Genomic DNA, 16312 nt, shown 5'->3' on the forward strand with positions numbered 1-16312 from the left:
AAGGGCTTATGTTTATGCCATATTGTTCACAGATTTACATTAATTGTTTGAAGTTTTTATCAAATTTCTTAGTTAATTTATCTTTTTAGGTCACTTGAGTTTATACAGGTGACTTGTTGTTTTCTGTTTTCATCTTTCAATAACAATTTTTAACAGTGAATTTCTGGTCATACATGTAGCATCTGTCTAATTGTATATCATGTATATTAATTGATGAGTTTAGTGATCGATTTCTGGAAAAGCATTTCAGATTAAACAGGAATCTGGCCTCTCAATTGCAATTGATATCATATGTCAACATTCCAATTTGGGTAGTCATTACGTTCAAAACTAATTAAAGTGAAGAAATTAATTTGACATTCCATAATATGATTCATTGATCTTTTAAAATATCCCTACAATACATTTCAAATTCTGTCTCAATAAAAGAACAGTTTTACAATCAAAAATTAAAAAAATATATGATAAGTGTTTTGAAGCTTTATTAGGTCTTAGAATTTTTATAAATATAATTTACAAGACAGCAATTGGCATTTTAAAAACTCTAACACAATCAGGTACCATGCAATCGCAATCGTTTTGATTCAATTCACACCCCCAAGAAATCAATTCAAAGTTCGTATAAGCATCAAAACACTTTATTAAACAAATATTAGCATTCGAGATGGGTTTAATTTCGCGAAAAAGTGATCAAACACGAAAATAGTGAAATATAAACCATCAGGATTAGTTGCCAATCTACAGTATTTTGGATTATATATGTTCTCATTATTTACTACAGCATAGGTGGGGTACATTCAAACACTTAGATGGAAGGAATCTTTGTTACTAGGTTGACAAGGTTTTCGTGCGTGCACTCTAATTTGTTCATGCAAATTGAATAATATTTGACTCGTGTATCATGTGTCATGTTGATGCGATTTTACGATCTGACATTAATGCATGATTTACCCGAAAACAAGTTTTTAAAGATTTTTGAGAGATATATTGAGATTATTTTCTCGTTCTTACAAGTTAATTATTTCATATTTATGAGAAGAAATCTCATTTATATGACGATAATAATGTATAACCTTTTACCTTATACTTATAGACTTTTGTCATAGTTTTGCTTTGCAGTCATTTAGATAATAAAAATCCTATTCCAGATATTTAATGACTTTGATTGTATTGCTTCCTTGTCCCACGTAAAGATTGTTCTCATCATCCACACATACACTAATGGGATCAGATACTTGTTTTGGTGTGAGTAGTAGAGATAAGAATTGACCATCCTTATCAAGGAGGTGAATATTGACACCATCACACACCAGTATGTGACCAAGGACATCAGTACAGATTCCACCACAGGGATGGAACCCTCCTGACTCCTGACCTGTGTAGGAGAATCTGTGTTGTCCAGATTTATTCACCACCACTACTGTTGCTTCATCTAAGTCTAATGTACATATATCTCCATTGATATTTTCTGTTATATAGTATGGTGAACTATACAGTTCCCGTCCTTTGTTATCCCTCTGTATGTTCTGTATTTCTTTCCCTGTCTTGTTATACCTGGTGATTTTAGCCTCTACACCCTTCTCCATCCCCACCAGTAAGTCCCCATTGATGTGGGAGGAGTGTATGCTGATTGGTTCCCAGTCTCCTGTTTTAATGAATTCAGTGATATTGTTATCCAGTGTTATCCTATTGATGACGTTCTTGTACATGTTTGTAAAGATCAGATCCCCCTCCTGTGCCACTGTGTGGTAACCTCGTCCACCTCCTGTTTGTATCTTCTGTAACTGATTCCCCTGTAGATCTGTTTGGACAAGGTTACCAATATGATCACTGACCCAGAGTCTGCCTGACTGATCTAGTGACATATGGTACACTCTGTCAACACCTGGTACTGTGAACTCCCTGACCTCAGTGACAGAGGAAGATATAAACAGTTTTTGTTTCACATTAGATGTTGATTTACTGTCTTTCATTACTTGATAGGTTGTTGATTTCTGATTTGATTTTTGAGTTTTTGATCTAAGAGGCTGTACTTTTCTTACCTCTTCTTTTATGTTTGGAGAAGTTACTTTCCCCAGTAGTTTGGCAATATCCTCTATTCTGTACTTTCCAGCAGTAAATACAGGCATCACTGGTTTTGTTGTCACTGGTATGGGTTGGATTTGTATGTCCTCTGCAGTGAAAAGTTTTGAAGGCTTCAAAGAGGACAAATAAACATGGAACTTTCTATCCAGGTCATTGAGATAGGTAGTATACTTTTCTATTGTTGTTTCTTGATTATTTAATTTTTCCAGTAATGACTGCTCTATTTTGTTCACCTCTTCCATATTTTCAGTAGTTACTGAGTCCACCAGAGTTTTAAGGGAGTCTGCTTCAGCCTTCATGGAGGTTCTTATGTTGTCCATTGCCTTCTTGATTTCTGTGGCGTCTTCCTTTATTTCTCTCTGTATGTCTTGTGATGTTGGCAGGAAATACTCATGAATTTTTGCAATTTCTTCTTGACAATGGGAAAACTTCTCTGTATAAATTGATTCCAGATCAGTGAATGTGTGACCTCTGTGTGCTGATGTGGCAGTGCATTTGGAACAAATCAGTATTTTACATTCATCACAAAGAAGTTCTATTAACTTGGTGGGGTGGATCTTGCATTTTTCTGTGGGTAGTTGCCGTTTCCGTTGTTGATATAGCACTATTTCATGGCTTTTTGTCTCTAGACTTCTTTGATGTTCATCCCTGCATTGTTTGCATAATCTAGTGTGACAAACATTGCAGTAGAATTCACAGTTTCTCTCACAGTCTTCAATACCACACTCTAAAAAGTGTTGAGGTGTACCTGGTATTTGTGCTTTCGATAGAGCCATCTGAAAGAGTGTTTTAGTATTATCTCTTTGAAAAATTAATGCTGAAGGAAGAATATATTCAAATACAGTAATTGTTTCTTTTTGTACCCCGCTTATAAAGTGGGGGACATTAATTAGGGTTTGTCCATCCGTCTTTCTGTCTGTAACGCTTTCGTTTCCACACAATATCTTGAGAACCCTTTGGGCTTTTGCAATGAAATTTAGTATAGCAACTCCCTATGGACTAAAGAATAACCCTTTTGATCAAAATGTCAACGGTTAAGGTCATAAACAAGCAAATTCTATCTGTTATAACACTTTAATTTCCACAGGATATCTCTAGAACCATTTGAGCTTTTGCAATGAAATTTAACACAACAACTCCTTGTGGCCTTATGAAGACCCCTATTGATTTTGAGGTCAAAAGGTCAAAGTTCAAGGTCATAAATTTATACATTCTGTCTGTGTAACACTATCATTTCAAGGCGATATTTCAAGATTTTGAGCTTATGCAATGTAATTTTAGACCAAAACTCCCAAGGGCCTCTCTCACCCCTCCCAAAGTGCCCAGCCCTGTTTGTTGTATTTGTATTTATAGTATTACATGTCGCTTTTTTTAGCACAGGGGCATGAGGAGAGTTATTGTGTATAAAACAGGTTCTCGGCAGACTTTATGTTCTTATTACATCTATTAGAACTGTTCAATAAAGGCTTTAATAAATTAAACACCATGGATTGTGTAAAATTTTGACAACACCGAAGTCAACATAAATATATACATGTATGTGACTTCACTTCTGCATAAACTTGATTTTATATAAAGGGATTCCGTGGTCTAGTGGTATGCTTCTCGATTCCCATATGAGAGGTCCCGAGTTCAAGCCGGACGGACCATTATTTTTTTTTTTTAGAAATACTTTTTTTTAGCTCACCTGAGCTGAAAGCTCAAGTGAGCTTTTCTGATCACATTTTGTCCGGCGTCCGTCTGTCTGTCTGTCCGTCTGTCCGTCTGTCTGTAAACTTTTCACATTTTCGACTTCTTCTCAAGAACCGCTGGGCCAATTTCAACCAAACTTGCCAAAAAGTGTCCTTGGGTGAAGGGAATTCAAGTTTGTTCAAATGAAGGGCCACGCCCTTATTCAAGGGGAGATAATTGGGAATTCATGAAAATTTGGTGGCATATTTTAAAAATCTTCTTCTCAAGAACCACAGTGTCAGGAAAGATGAAACTTATGGGGAAACATCCTCAGGTAGTGTAGATTCAAGTTTGTTCAAATCATGACCCCCGGGGGTAGGATGGGGCCAAAATGGCCGACCAAAGTTTTATATAGAAATATATAGGAATTTTTTTTAAAAATCTTCTTCTCAAGAATGAGAAAGCCATAATTCATCATATTTATATGAAAGCATGCTCAGGTAGTGTAGATTCAAGTTTGTTCAAATCATGACCCCTAGGGGTAGGGCGGGGCCAAAATGGCCGACCAAAGTTTTACATAGAAATATATAGGAAAATTCTTTAAAAATCTTCTTCTCAAGAATGACAAAGCCATAATTCATCATATTTATATGGAAGCATGTTCAGGTGGTGTAAATTCAAGTTTGTTCAAATCATGACCCCCGGGGGTAGGGCAGGGCCGAAATGGCCGACCAAAGTTTTACATAGAAATATATAGGAAAATTTTTTTAAAAATCTTCTTCTCTAGAATGACAAAGCCACAATTCATCATATTTATATGGAAGCATGCTAAGGTAGTGTAGATTCAAGTTTGTTCAAATCATGACCTCAGGGGGTAGGGCGGGGCCAAAATGGCGGACCAAAGTTTTACATAGAAATATATAGGAAAATTCTTTAAAAATCTTCTTCTCAAGAATGACAAAGCCATAATTCATCATATTTATATGGAAGCATGCTCAGGTAGTGTAGATTCAAGTTTGTTCAAATCATGACCTCAGGGGGTAGGGCGGGGCCAAAATGGCCGACCAAAGTTTTACATAGAAATATATAGGAAAATTCTTTAAAAATCTTCTTCTCAAGAATGACAAAGCCATAATTCATCATATTTATATGGAAGCACGCTCAGGTAGTGTAGATTCAAGTTTGTTCAAATCATGACCCCCGGGGGTAGGGCTGGGCCAAAATGGCTGACCAAAGTTTTACATAGAAATATATAGGAAAATTCTTTAAAAATCTTCTTCTCAAGAATGACAAAGCCATAATTCATCATATTTATATGGAAGCATGCTCAGGTAGTGTGGATTCAAGTTTGTTCAAATCATGACCCCCGGGGGTAGGGCGGGGCCAAAATGGCCGACCAAAGTTTTACATAGAAATATATAGGAAAATTCTTTAAAAATCTTCTTCTCAAGAATGACAAAGCCATAATTCATCTTATTTATATGGAAGCATGCTCAGGTAGTGTAGATTCAAGTTTGTTCAAATCATCACCTCGGGCTTAGGGGGGGGGTCAAACTGGCCGACCAAAGTTTTACATAGAAATATATAGAAATTTTTTTTTTAAATCTTCTTCTCAAGAATGACAAAGCCATAATTGATCATATTTATATGGAAGCATCCTCAGGTAGTGTTGATTCAAGTTTGTTCAAATCATGACCCCTGGGGGTAGGGCGGGGCCAAAATGGCCGACCAAAGTTTTACATAGAAATATATAGGAAAATTCTTTAAAAATCTTCTTCTCAAGAATGACAACACCATAATTCAAATGATTCATGATTCAAAGTTGTTCAAATCATATGACCTCATGGGTAGGGCGGGGCCAAAATGGCCGACCAAAGTTTTTAAAAATATATATAGGAAAAGTCTTTAAAAAAAACATTTTCTAAAAAATAACAAATCCATGATTGGTCATGGGATTACTTTTGGATTTAAACTTTACAATAAAAAGCCATTTTCTACTTTTTTTCTTCCCTTAGTGCTCAGGTGAGCGATGTGGCCCATGGGCCTCTTGTTTTACTTTATGATAGTATTCAGCATGCAAAATGAAAAATTTACGGGGTCTGGCTTGTACAAAGTCATAAAGTCATCATTACATAAATATTTCATATTAAAAGAATCTTCTATTCATAATAATAAAGAATACACATAATAAAGAATAAGCAATGTAATGGTATATTTTATTTGCTTCAGTATACATGCATGAATACATTTAATAATTCTACAAATTCTGTGAGGGGGATCAGACTCTCCCCCCTCCCCCAAACTGCGCATGTTTTTACTTTTTTCTTAAGAGGGGGACACAAATTATCTGAATTAACTAGTTTGTAATACTTTGAGATTGCTATTGGGATTTTCCAGTGAATTTTCTATCATTGAAAGCATAGCACAGTAAAAGTATTTTAAAGAGGATTCATGTTCAAGAAGCATACTGTGATTTTGTTATAAGTATTGAAATGGGTCAACCTAGTTTAAACTTGCAACAAATAAAGACTCTCAGTTCATAAAAACTCTTTCATATTAATGAAAGCATTACAATGATTTAACTTACTGTTTATCTCCAAGGTGACTTTAGTGATCAGCCATTTTGAATGAATTTACACCTGTGAATTTAAAGCGAGGCTGTAATTTACTTCCTGGTTGTCGATAAATTTAGATTTAAATGTCTGTGTTGACAGAAAGAAAGAGGAATCACAGACGAAAATATTTACAGAGGAACATGATACCATGTCGCTTATTAATCACAAATACAAGGCTATAAACAATACATAATTAAGGAATGCCTTGTAATTTATTAAAGTATCTGATTGTAAATACCCAAATGTATAAATTCGAGTTGGTAACCATTTCAGTCTAAATGAAGCATTGTTTTTTGTGACTTCTATCCCAGTAACTTCAGGGAAGTCATTAACATTTTTCATAAGCCATAACTACACTGAGTTTAAGTTAATAAAATTATTCATACATCCCAGAAGCTAAAAGTAGTTGAAATTTTCAAACCAGTAAATAAAAATTGACTTTCGATTGATTATTCGTTGTTTAAAGTCCCTCTTGAGAATTTTTCACCAATATGGAGATGCCACCACTTGCTGGCAGAGGGATACAAATTTTGACATGTACTGAGTCCATAATGAGCAATAAGGGATTTTACTGTGGCAGTACCTTGTGAGACACAAGACCTTTGTTTATACGGTCTCATCTGAAGGACTGTTGCCATATCCCACATTAGGATTCGAACCAATAATGTCACGATCAACTCCTTACTGTGGATTATAAAGCAGACAGCACATGCTCTAACTACTGCCCCACATGAGAGAACATCTACTTTGACAAAAATGGACATTTTTTTTTTGATTGTTTGATTTTTTCAGATGTTTTTTAAGTAAAGATTGAGTGTTTATTTTGGTATTTTGTAGATATTTTGCTACAGCAGTGGAGAGTGGTCACAGCTACAATGGATTTGAACTGAACACTACTGCCACCCAGTTTGTGGTGAACCTGACCCTTACTGACCGCGGACTTGAACAGTTTGAGGAATTTCTACTGGCAGTTTTCCAGTACGTACACTTACTGAAGAACAAAGGACCACAGAAACAGTACTTTGATGAGATGAAGATAGTGGAGGAAACCAAATCTAGATTTAAAGAAAAGGCAGGTGTTTTAATTAAGAAAAGAAACAGTAGGTAATGAACAGACAGGTGTTGCAGGTAATGAAAGATGCATAATAAAAGAAAAAAGGAAAAGTATTAACCAGGAAAACAAAAAATTACATGTTGTTGTCAATTCAATCTAAAACAGATGTATGAAGTAAAGAAAAGGTAAGTGTTTTAGTTTTGTAAAAAAAATTGTTTGCAGTACTTGAGGTCTCTTCAGGAATACAAATATTTCCCATTTAACTCAGATTTTTGGGATGAAAATATTTTTATTATGATTTAGGGAGATGCAATGGATTATGTGGAGAAAGTTTCAGAAAACATGCAGATATTTACCCCAGAAGATGTTTTAACTGGCAGAGATTTAATGTATGAATATGACCCAGAGGTACGTACATGTATAGTAAATAAATATACGGATAACTTGATGAAATTCAGTAAATGATTTAAAGAATTCATTATTGACAGTTTTTTTTTTTAAATTTCAGCTGATTGTGAAGTGTCTGGCAGATCTAAGGGCAGACAACTGTTGTATTTTCCTGTCATCCAAACAATTGTCAGATAAATGTGACAGACAGGATATCAAATGGAGTCCTGTGAAGTATGGAGTGGCAGAAATCAAACCTGAGTGGATTCAAAGATGGCAAGGTGGTATTTCAGAGTATGAAATTGAATGCACTGTTTACTAATTTCATAAAACCATCAGACAACATAGAAACAAAAGAAATGAATTTTTATTGAAATCTGTTAGACTTTGGTTTCATTAAGTAATGAGCCATAAATTTTTGTTCACTTAAGGCAAGACTTCAGACTAAATCTTGAATGCATTTCCTTTCAGACCCACCTAAAAATCCAGATCTTTGCTTACCAAAACCAAACAAATCAATAGGTATATATGTAATATGTAATGATGAGGTTATAATGTAAATCGTGTTATTCTCAGTATTTAAAATTAGAATTGGAATTCATCGAGACTTGGATATCAGCTTACTAAAGAATACACTGTCGCATTCAATATCTTGTATATTCATGTGTGTGTTAATTTATTCATTCTGTTTTACAGCTACAGATTTCACAATAGCAGAAGTGGAAGCAAAGTATTGTACAAAGGTGGGACTTGTTTCATGTCTTATTTTATTTTTTAATTTTAGAATAAGCTGTTGATTCAAATTAATATGTGTGATTATTCTTGTACAATGTACATGTATATATTATATAATTGGAAGGTTTTCTCAATTCAGCATCCTATCACTCTCTCAGAAAATGAGTTGTGTACATTGTACTACAAGAAGGATATGAAATTCAAAGTGCCAAAAGGTAAATGGTTCACTCCTAAAACAGAGATATAATCAGATAATGCATCACAATACTATTTATGTAGGGTTCTACAACTTCTAATAAATTAACCAATTTCAATATCTTTTAGAAATATCTTTTACTACATTTGTATAATGATGGCTTAAGTTTCATTGCTTACAGTTGAATTTTTTTTTTGTAGCTTATGTGTGTGTTCAGTTGATGTCACCTATAGCCAGCCAATCGGTGAGGAGGTAAGAATAACTTATCTGTGCTTTCAGTTGATGTCACTAGTAACTTGCCAATCAATGAAGAGGTTATAATAGCTTATGTGTATGTTCAGTTGATGTCACCAGTGGCAAACCAATCAGTGAAGAGTTAAGAATACCCTTATTTTTTTTAATACTTTACATACTGTACATATAGACCAGGGATTAATCTAGGGCATATTTACTACCGATATTTGGTGTTTTTCCCCCAGAGAAAATTTCCCCCTAAGATCTAATTTTCCCCTCTTAATGAGAAAAATATTCCCCTTATAAAAATAAAAAACTCAAAAAATTTTTTTTCCTTTATAAAAACTGAAAATTTAAAGTAAAATTTTTCAGTATATGATAAATATGGTTTTACTTTGTTACTTTAGGCGCTTTAAATGGTCATAAAAATACTGAAATTCAATTGTCGCCCAAGCAGGGCTTGCCTTGCACTCACTTGAGTGGAAATTACCAGACCCCGGCTGATTTTCCCAATTTCTCAAGAAAGGGTAGTTACCTCAAAAACCTAGATTAATCCCTGTAGACAAGTATGATGAGTAATTGTATTAATGGTATTTTGTAGTCAAGGTCTGCTGAAAATATTTGAGGCTGTGATGAACCATAAATTGGATGCCCCTACATACCCTGCTATCATGGCTGGCTTTGAGTAAGTTATCTCCTGATTCTGATCTTGAAAATTTGTTCCAGTTCTACATCCATTGTCATAAAACATTTATATGTGTATTATGGTAGACTAATTCTTTTCCTGATTAAAATTGTTTAAATTTTCAGCTACTCAATCAATGTGGATGATACAGGTCTTAAATTCAAAGTGAATGGATTCAACCAGAAGTTGCCTGTAAGAATTCTTATCAAACTGTTCACAAAAAAATCTTTTCTTTTTACAAGCATTGTTGAATGGAGGCCCATATAAGAAAATATGTTTAAAATTATGTATGATACTTCTTTATCATTGAAACTGTATTGCTTTGTTATTGTTGATTTGTAGGCGCTGTTTGATCTACTTTTGACAGCTGTATTTGACTATGCATGCAATGATGAGTTGTTTTACAATCATGAGAAATAAAGTGAAGAGGGAGATTTTTAATGCCATCATCAAACCAGCTGAGCTTGTCAGGCAAGGATATCTAAGTTCATTCACTGTTGGTTCCTTGAGATATCATAACATTTTAGCCATTCCTTGATATTAGATATTAGACAGACAGTCATGTGAATTTTGATGAACTTCAGATCAATCTGAACCAATCTAATTAGAATTAGATGTTAGATCTGCTCACGTACTCACTACACTAACATCTAACAACATCCCATTGAGGGTCACATCAGAGGTCAAATTCTATCAACCAATCAATTCGTCACCTGCAATATCATCGAATATTGGTGAAGCGAATAAGTCTAGAGCGGTTCCGATATTGACCTCTGACGTGACCCTCTATGGGATGTTGTTATAGATGTTAGTGTAGTGAGTATGCGAACGGATCTAACATCTAATTTTAATTAGATTGAATCTGAACTGACAAGCTTTTTAGATATTTATTTGAATTGCCAGTTAAATACTTGAATTTTAGTCTCTTAAAACCCATTATTAAGAAATATTAAACATTCATTTAATACAGTTAATAAAGTGTTTCTGCCCATTTCACACCATGAATGGACAAATAAAATTGTTATTACTGTAACGTTCATTCATGTTTGATGATTTTTCCTTACAGAATCCTTCGATTTTCTGTGATAGACCCCCACTATAGGCCCGCCCCTGAAATATACAGTGTAATTGACAGTCTGACCAATGAGGATCTTCGACACTTCCTGACTGAGTTCAGACAGAGTATAAAAGCCGACGTCTTAGTGGTCGGCAATGTCACACCCAAGGTAAAGCTGAGGAAGATGAGTTTAATGACAAACAGTTAAAAACCTCTCTAGTTTTGCCTGTTTAAAAAGAAATGCACAATGAAAATTAAAAAATGATTATATATTAACTGGCATTAAGATAAGTTAAGATAACTGTACTGTTAAGGGCAGTATCAATGTGTCCCCATTCCTGTCAATGGCTTAAGATTTTTGGGTGTGTCCAAACTTTTCTTTTGTCCCTTTAATTGATAATGTAATTTTAATCCTATTTTGCAGGAGGCTACTTGGTATAAAGAGAGGGTGGAATCAAAATTATGTGGAAAAGTGGAATCTTCCAAAATGTACAGGGTAAGTAGAAATATGACTGGCAAGGAATAAAGAACAAAATGAAAGAGAAAAAGATCTCTGTTAAATATGTAAAATAATGTTATATCCAAAATCTTGTATACATGGCTAAAACTTGTAATGTTAAAGTAATATGCACTATAAGATTGAATTCAAATTATGTCTAGCTGGAAAGTTTGACTTTTTTTTATATGTACATGTATTTGTAGAGAAGATTGTACCAGATTCCTAAACAGTGGAGTTACTGCCAGACAAACAGCTTTAACATGGAGGACGCCAACTCCAGCATTACGGTGTACCTCCAGTCTGACCCCGGGGATATCAGGTCAACCGTCATCAACGAACTGTTAGATGTAAGTGGCATAAGGTGCAGTAAAAACTGGCATCAACGAACTCTTAGGTGTATATGTGAGATAAGGTTCAGTCAATACCGTCATCAACAAATTCTTAGATATAAGTGGCATTGGCTTCAACAAAGGTTCAGTCTGAGTAGTTCGTGGAGTCTAACTTTGATGTCTTTTGCCATGTTATCTTGACATCGATATACACGGGAATCCCTCGTGTTTTATACTCCACAGGTAAAAAACCAGTATTTCTTTTGTATAGTTAAGAATGCAGGAGCCGTGTTTTGACGTATTGAGAACACAGCTACAGCTGGGATATACTGTATACTGTCAGAATCTGGTATCCAATGGCATCATGGGACTCGCTGTAACAGTCCAGTTCCAAGCCCAGAAGTTCACGTAAGATTTATTATTTGTGTATACCAGACTTTAGTTTACATTTATCCCACTGCAAATGAAATAGTTACCGATATAAAACAATCATATAGTGTTTTTTTTAAATCAGTAATCATATCTGAGTCTAAATAGTTGATGTTATAAAGAGTATTTTTCATAAATTTGGTTAATTGTTACTACAGTAAATTGAATTTTTATGATGTATTTTTAAAAAAATTGATAAACTAAATTCTTATAATATTTGTAGGATGCATGAGGTTGACAACCATATTGAGGATTTCCTGAACAAGTTCAAAGAGATGGATGAAATGTCCAAAGAGGAGTTTGATACATTGGTAATTGCTATTAAGCAGTAAAGCACAAATAAAATTCTGTTGTTTGAGCAAGCTCACTACCTTTTTGGTTTGGTCCTAATCCCTGTGGGACATTTAAGACCTTTGTTGTCCTTGTCCAGTGGTATACTTAAGCTCTTTGTTGTCTTGGTCTACAGTCCTTGTGGTTTATTTAAGATCCTTGTTGTCTTGGTCTGAGGTCCCTGTGTTATATTTAAGGTGGAGTCTCTGATAGCAGCCAAGCTTACAGAGGACACTCAGTTAGAGGAGGAAGTCAACAGATACTGGGGGGAGTGTAAGGAACAAAACTACGTGTTTGACAGACTAGAAAAAGAGGTCAGTATTGTAAGACTTATTTATAAAGGGCAGTTTTATGTATGTTTTCTGAAAAGTTTATTACACATTTAAAGTCTGAATTGCCATTGTAACATAATTATGTTGTAGGTATTCTGACCTGTATGAATGTTCATACACTTTGATTTGCTTTTACTGTAGGTAGCTATATTGAGGACGTTAACACTAGAAGACCTGCGGAACTGGTACAAACAGTATCTGGGAGAAAATCAAAAAAGGATAAGTTTTCAGGTATTAAAATTAAAAATTAAAAATGCATTCAAATTAGAGATTTATATGTGTTAAGCTTAGTGGGAGAAAATCAGAAAAGGATAAGCTTTCAGGTATATAATACCTAACAATTTTCTGTCACATTCTAAAAACCCTCTACTAAAAATACATTCAGATTTAAACTTGTTGTTTATTTATATATTCCTCCCTCCCTCCAATATGTGTTTCAAGTTCTAAAAAGTGTCTTGATATTTCACATTTGATTTTAAGTTCTAAAAAGTGTCTTGATATTTCACATTTGATTTTAATCTGTTATTCGTGCTCCAGGTTCTAGGAAACCCAGAAGTGGAGCAGGAAGAGGGGAAGGGTGATGAAGTGGAACCTCCCCAGAAGAAAGCTAACACAGACAAACGTGACATAGAACAGAGCTATGTTGTGAGACCTGTCAAAGACTGTAACTATCCTGACCATCAGTGTATCAGTGATATACAGCAGATCAGATCTAAACTGACAATGTTTGACTACCACTGTATCACAAACTGATGTAGGCTGCATATAGCCACAGGGAGAAATGTTAAAGACAGGGGTTGTGGAGGTTTTTTTAATGGTTTTAATACTTCGACCTTATGAACAAAAGATACTATTATGTAGGGAATGGAGAGTAATTGAATTACTAGCAGATGCTATTTCAGCATTGAATTATTTTAATGGTACATGGTACATGTATGAAGATACAATATTAAGATGTATCATATAGAAACAAAATAAATGAAATGTTTATTGTATACCAAACAGTTTTATATATGGACTGGGACATGGTGAGAGCAGAATACAAACAAGCATTCTGAGAGTAAGCAGAATAAATAAGCAATAAGCAATACATGTTCCCTACCGGTTTCCCTTTTTTATTTAGGATGTCACTTTACAGTATGCAAATTTTATGTCTTTTCTAGCTTCATATTTACTAAATTGACCTTCAGTATTTGGCGCAGCACGAATCCAATCTTAAACCATTATGAAAAATTAAAAATGCCATACAGTCCCTGAAACGTTCTACTTTCCCACCTGAACGGTGAACGAAAACTGAACGAACGCAGAGCAAACGGTGAGTGAACGATGTGCGAACGGTGAACGCAACTTGGTGAACGGTGAGTGAACGCAGAACGCGAACGGAGCGCGAACGCGAGCGCAAAGTGAACGGTGAACGAACGGTGAACACAAGATGAACGATTTATTCGGAAAGCCTTCGGTCTTTTCCTTGAATTGAAATTATTCTTTTATTCTATAATTCAAATGTCATAAATAAATATAAATAAACAATAGATAAACAAAAGAGAAATAAATAGATAAATACATATATAATTAAAACAAAAATCTAATCTGCACATTCGTATGTTTAAATCGATATTTGAATAACATGATTTTAAGCGCCGTCAAACGTGTATTTGTTACCGCGCGTAGTTAAAAAATAAATTAATCTTATATAGTAAATATTTATGCTTATTCTTATTCAAAGCAGGTAACAACATTGTCTTCGTTTGTAAGGCTCATTATATAAATTGCATTCTAGAAGAACTTGGATTTAACAAGTTGTAATCCTACTTATACATATACCTTTCTTTCTAAGGAAGAGATTCTTCAAAATCACCTGTCAGTTTTGAATACTTTTAATATTCCACAGAGCCAAAATGAATTTGAACTACCTTATATATATTTGATTCCGAAACTTCATAAGAATCCTTACAAACAAAGATACATTGCAGGTTCCAGTAAATGTTCAACCAAGCCTCTTTCGTTACTTCTCACTAAAATATTGACAGTAGTGAAGGAAAAACTTCAAGAGTACTGTACAACTATTTATTCAAGAAGTGGTGTTAATCAGATGTGGATACTTAAAAATTCTAAAGAACTTTTGGACAATTTGAAATCACAAGACTTTACAAAAATCAACAGCATAAAAACTTACGACTTTTCAACTTTATACACAACAATTCCGCATGACAAATTAAAATCCAGGCTTTTTGATATCATTGACAGCTGCTTCTTCAACAAAAATGGAACTCGTAAGTTTACTGACCTCGTCATTGGTCATTTGAAAAATTATTTCGTTAAAACAGATTCTGATTACACACATAAGTACTCTGAAGTTGACATCAAGAAGATGCTTGAGTTTCTGATTGACAATATCTATGTGGTTTTTGGAGACCAGGTATTCCAACAATCTATTGGAATTCCCATGGGTACAAATTGCGCTCCGTTATTAGCAGACTTATTTCTATATTCATATGAAGCAGAATTTATGCAAAATCTTTTGCGTGAAAAGAAGAAAACACTTGCTGTGACCTTCAACTCGACATTTAGATATATCGACGACGAATTGTCAAATAACAATGACAATTTCCATTCCTACGTCGACACGATATATCCTGGTGAGCTTGAGATAAAAGATACCACAGAGTCCGACACTTCTGCTTCATACTTGGATATTTTACTTGAAAAAGACACTAATGGTAATCTAACAACCAAGCTATATGATAAACGTGATGACTTTAACTTTTCTATCGTCAACTTCCCTTACTTATGCAGCAATATACCTTCATCACCTGCATACGGAGTATTTATATCTCAGTTGATTCGATACGCAAGAGCATGCTCTACGTATCAACAATTTCTTAAACGAGGTAAATTATTGACAAGCAGGTTGATGAAACAAGAATATCAACAGTCTCGTTTAAAGTCATCATTTCGTAAATTCTATGGTCGATACAATGACCTTGTCAGCAAATACAATTTATCATTGAATGAAATGCTGACTGACGTTTTTCATACCAATTGTTAGTCCATTATTTATACACTGAATTGACCACGGATTTTTTCCGTTATTTCCTGATTATGACACCGAGCACACGGCGGGTGTGACCGGTCGGCAGGGGATGCTCACTCCTCCATGGCACCTGATCCCACCTCTGATGTTTCGGAGGTCCGTGTTTGCTCTGCTCTTATTTTGTATATTTGTTTAATGGACGTTGAGATTGAATACTGTTCGTTATTTCCATATCCTTCTACTAATAAAATAATGTGGATTTCTGAAGATAAAACTACTTCTTATAGAATGAATTAATTACATTGTACGGGGTTGAAACAACCGTACATGTATTTCCGTGCCAAAGGGATTCTGAGTAAAATAACGGATTTTTTTTAAAAATCACAATTATCTGTTGAAATTGACTGTTATCGTACTGCATAAAAATTTTCGTTTTAATTAAATTCTACCGCAAAATATTCTATATTTAGGTGCCTTTTTATTCTTTTATGACGATTATTTTAGCTAACTTCTTCATATACATGTATCTGTAGACATTTCCCGGCCGAGATTATACTGGGTCAAGATGTTGAAAAGAGGCATTCAAATTATTTGTAATACATGTGTAGATCAAATTGTCAAAACTAAATAAGTAATGTGT

At 34.4% G+C, this 16312-nt stretch overlaps 1 protein-coding gene and 1 pseudogene across 1 annotated transcript; one reads left to right on the forward strand and one right to left on the reverse strand.

Annotated features, from left to right (window-relative positions):
- Positions 1 to 13647, forward strand: part of LOC134241939 (nardilysin-like) — a 51599-nt pseudogene extending 37952 nt beyond the window's left edge.
- LOC134241944 (uncharacterized) lies at positions 404 to 6478 on the reverse strand. Its single transcript, XM_062723955.1, has 2 exons — positions 6344 to 6478; positions 404 to 2861 (listed from the first exon to the last, which is right to left on the reverse strand). The coding sequence occupies exon 2, from the start codon at positions 2859 to 2861 to the stop codon at positions 1140 to 1142; it is 1722 nt and encodes a 573-aa protein (XP_062579939.1). The 5' UTR covers positions 6344 to 6478; the 3' UTR covers positions 404 to 1139.
- Positions 13648 to 16312: the final 2665 nt, after the last annotated feature.

Source organism: Saccostrea cucullata, unplaced genomic scaffold (assembly GCF_032062105.1).
Source record: "Saccostrea cucullata isolate Sc308-1 unplaced genomic scaffold, CSIRO_AGI_Scuc_v1 ctg438, whole genome shotgun sequence".
In the NCBI taxonomy this organism is placed as follows: Eukaryota; Metazoa; Mollusca; class Bivalvia; order Ostreida; family Ostreidae; genus Saccostrea; species Saccostrea cuccullata.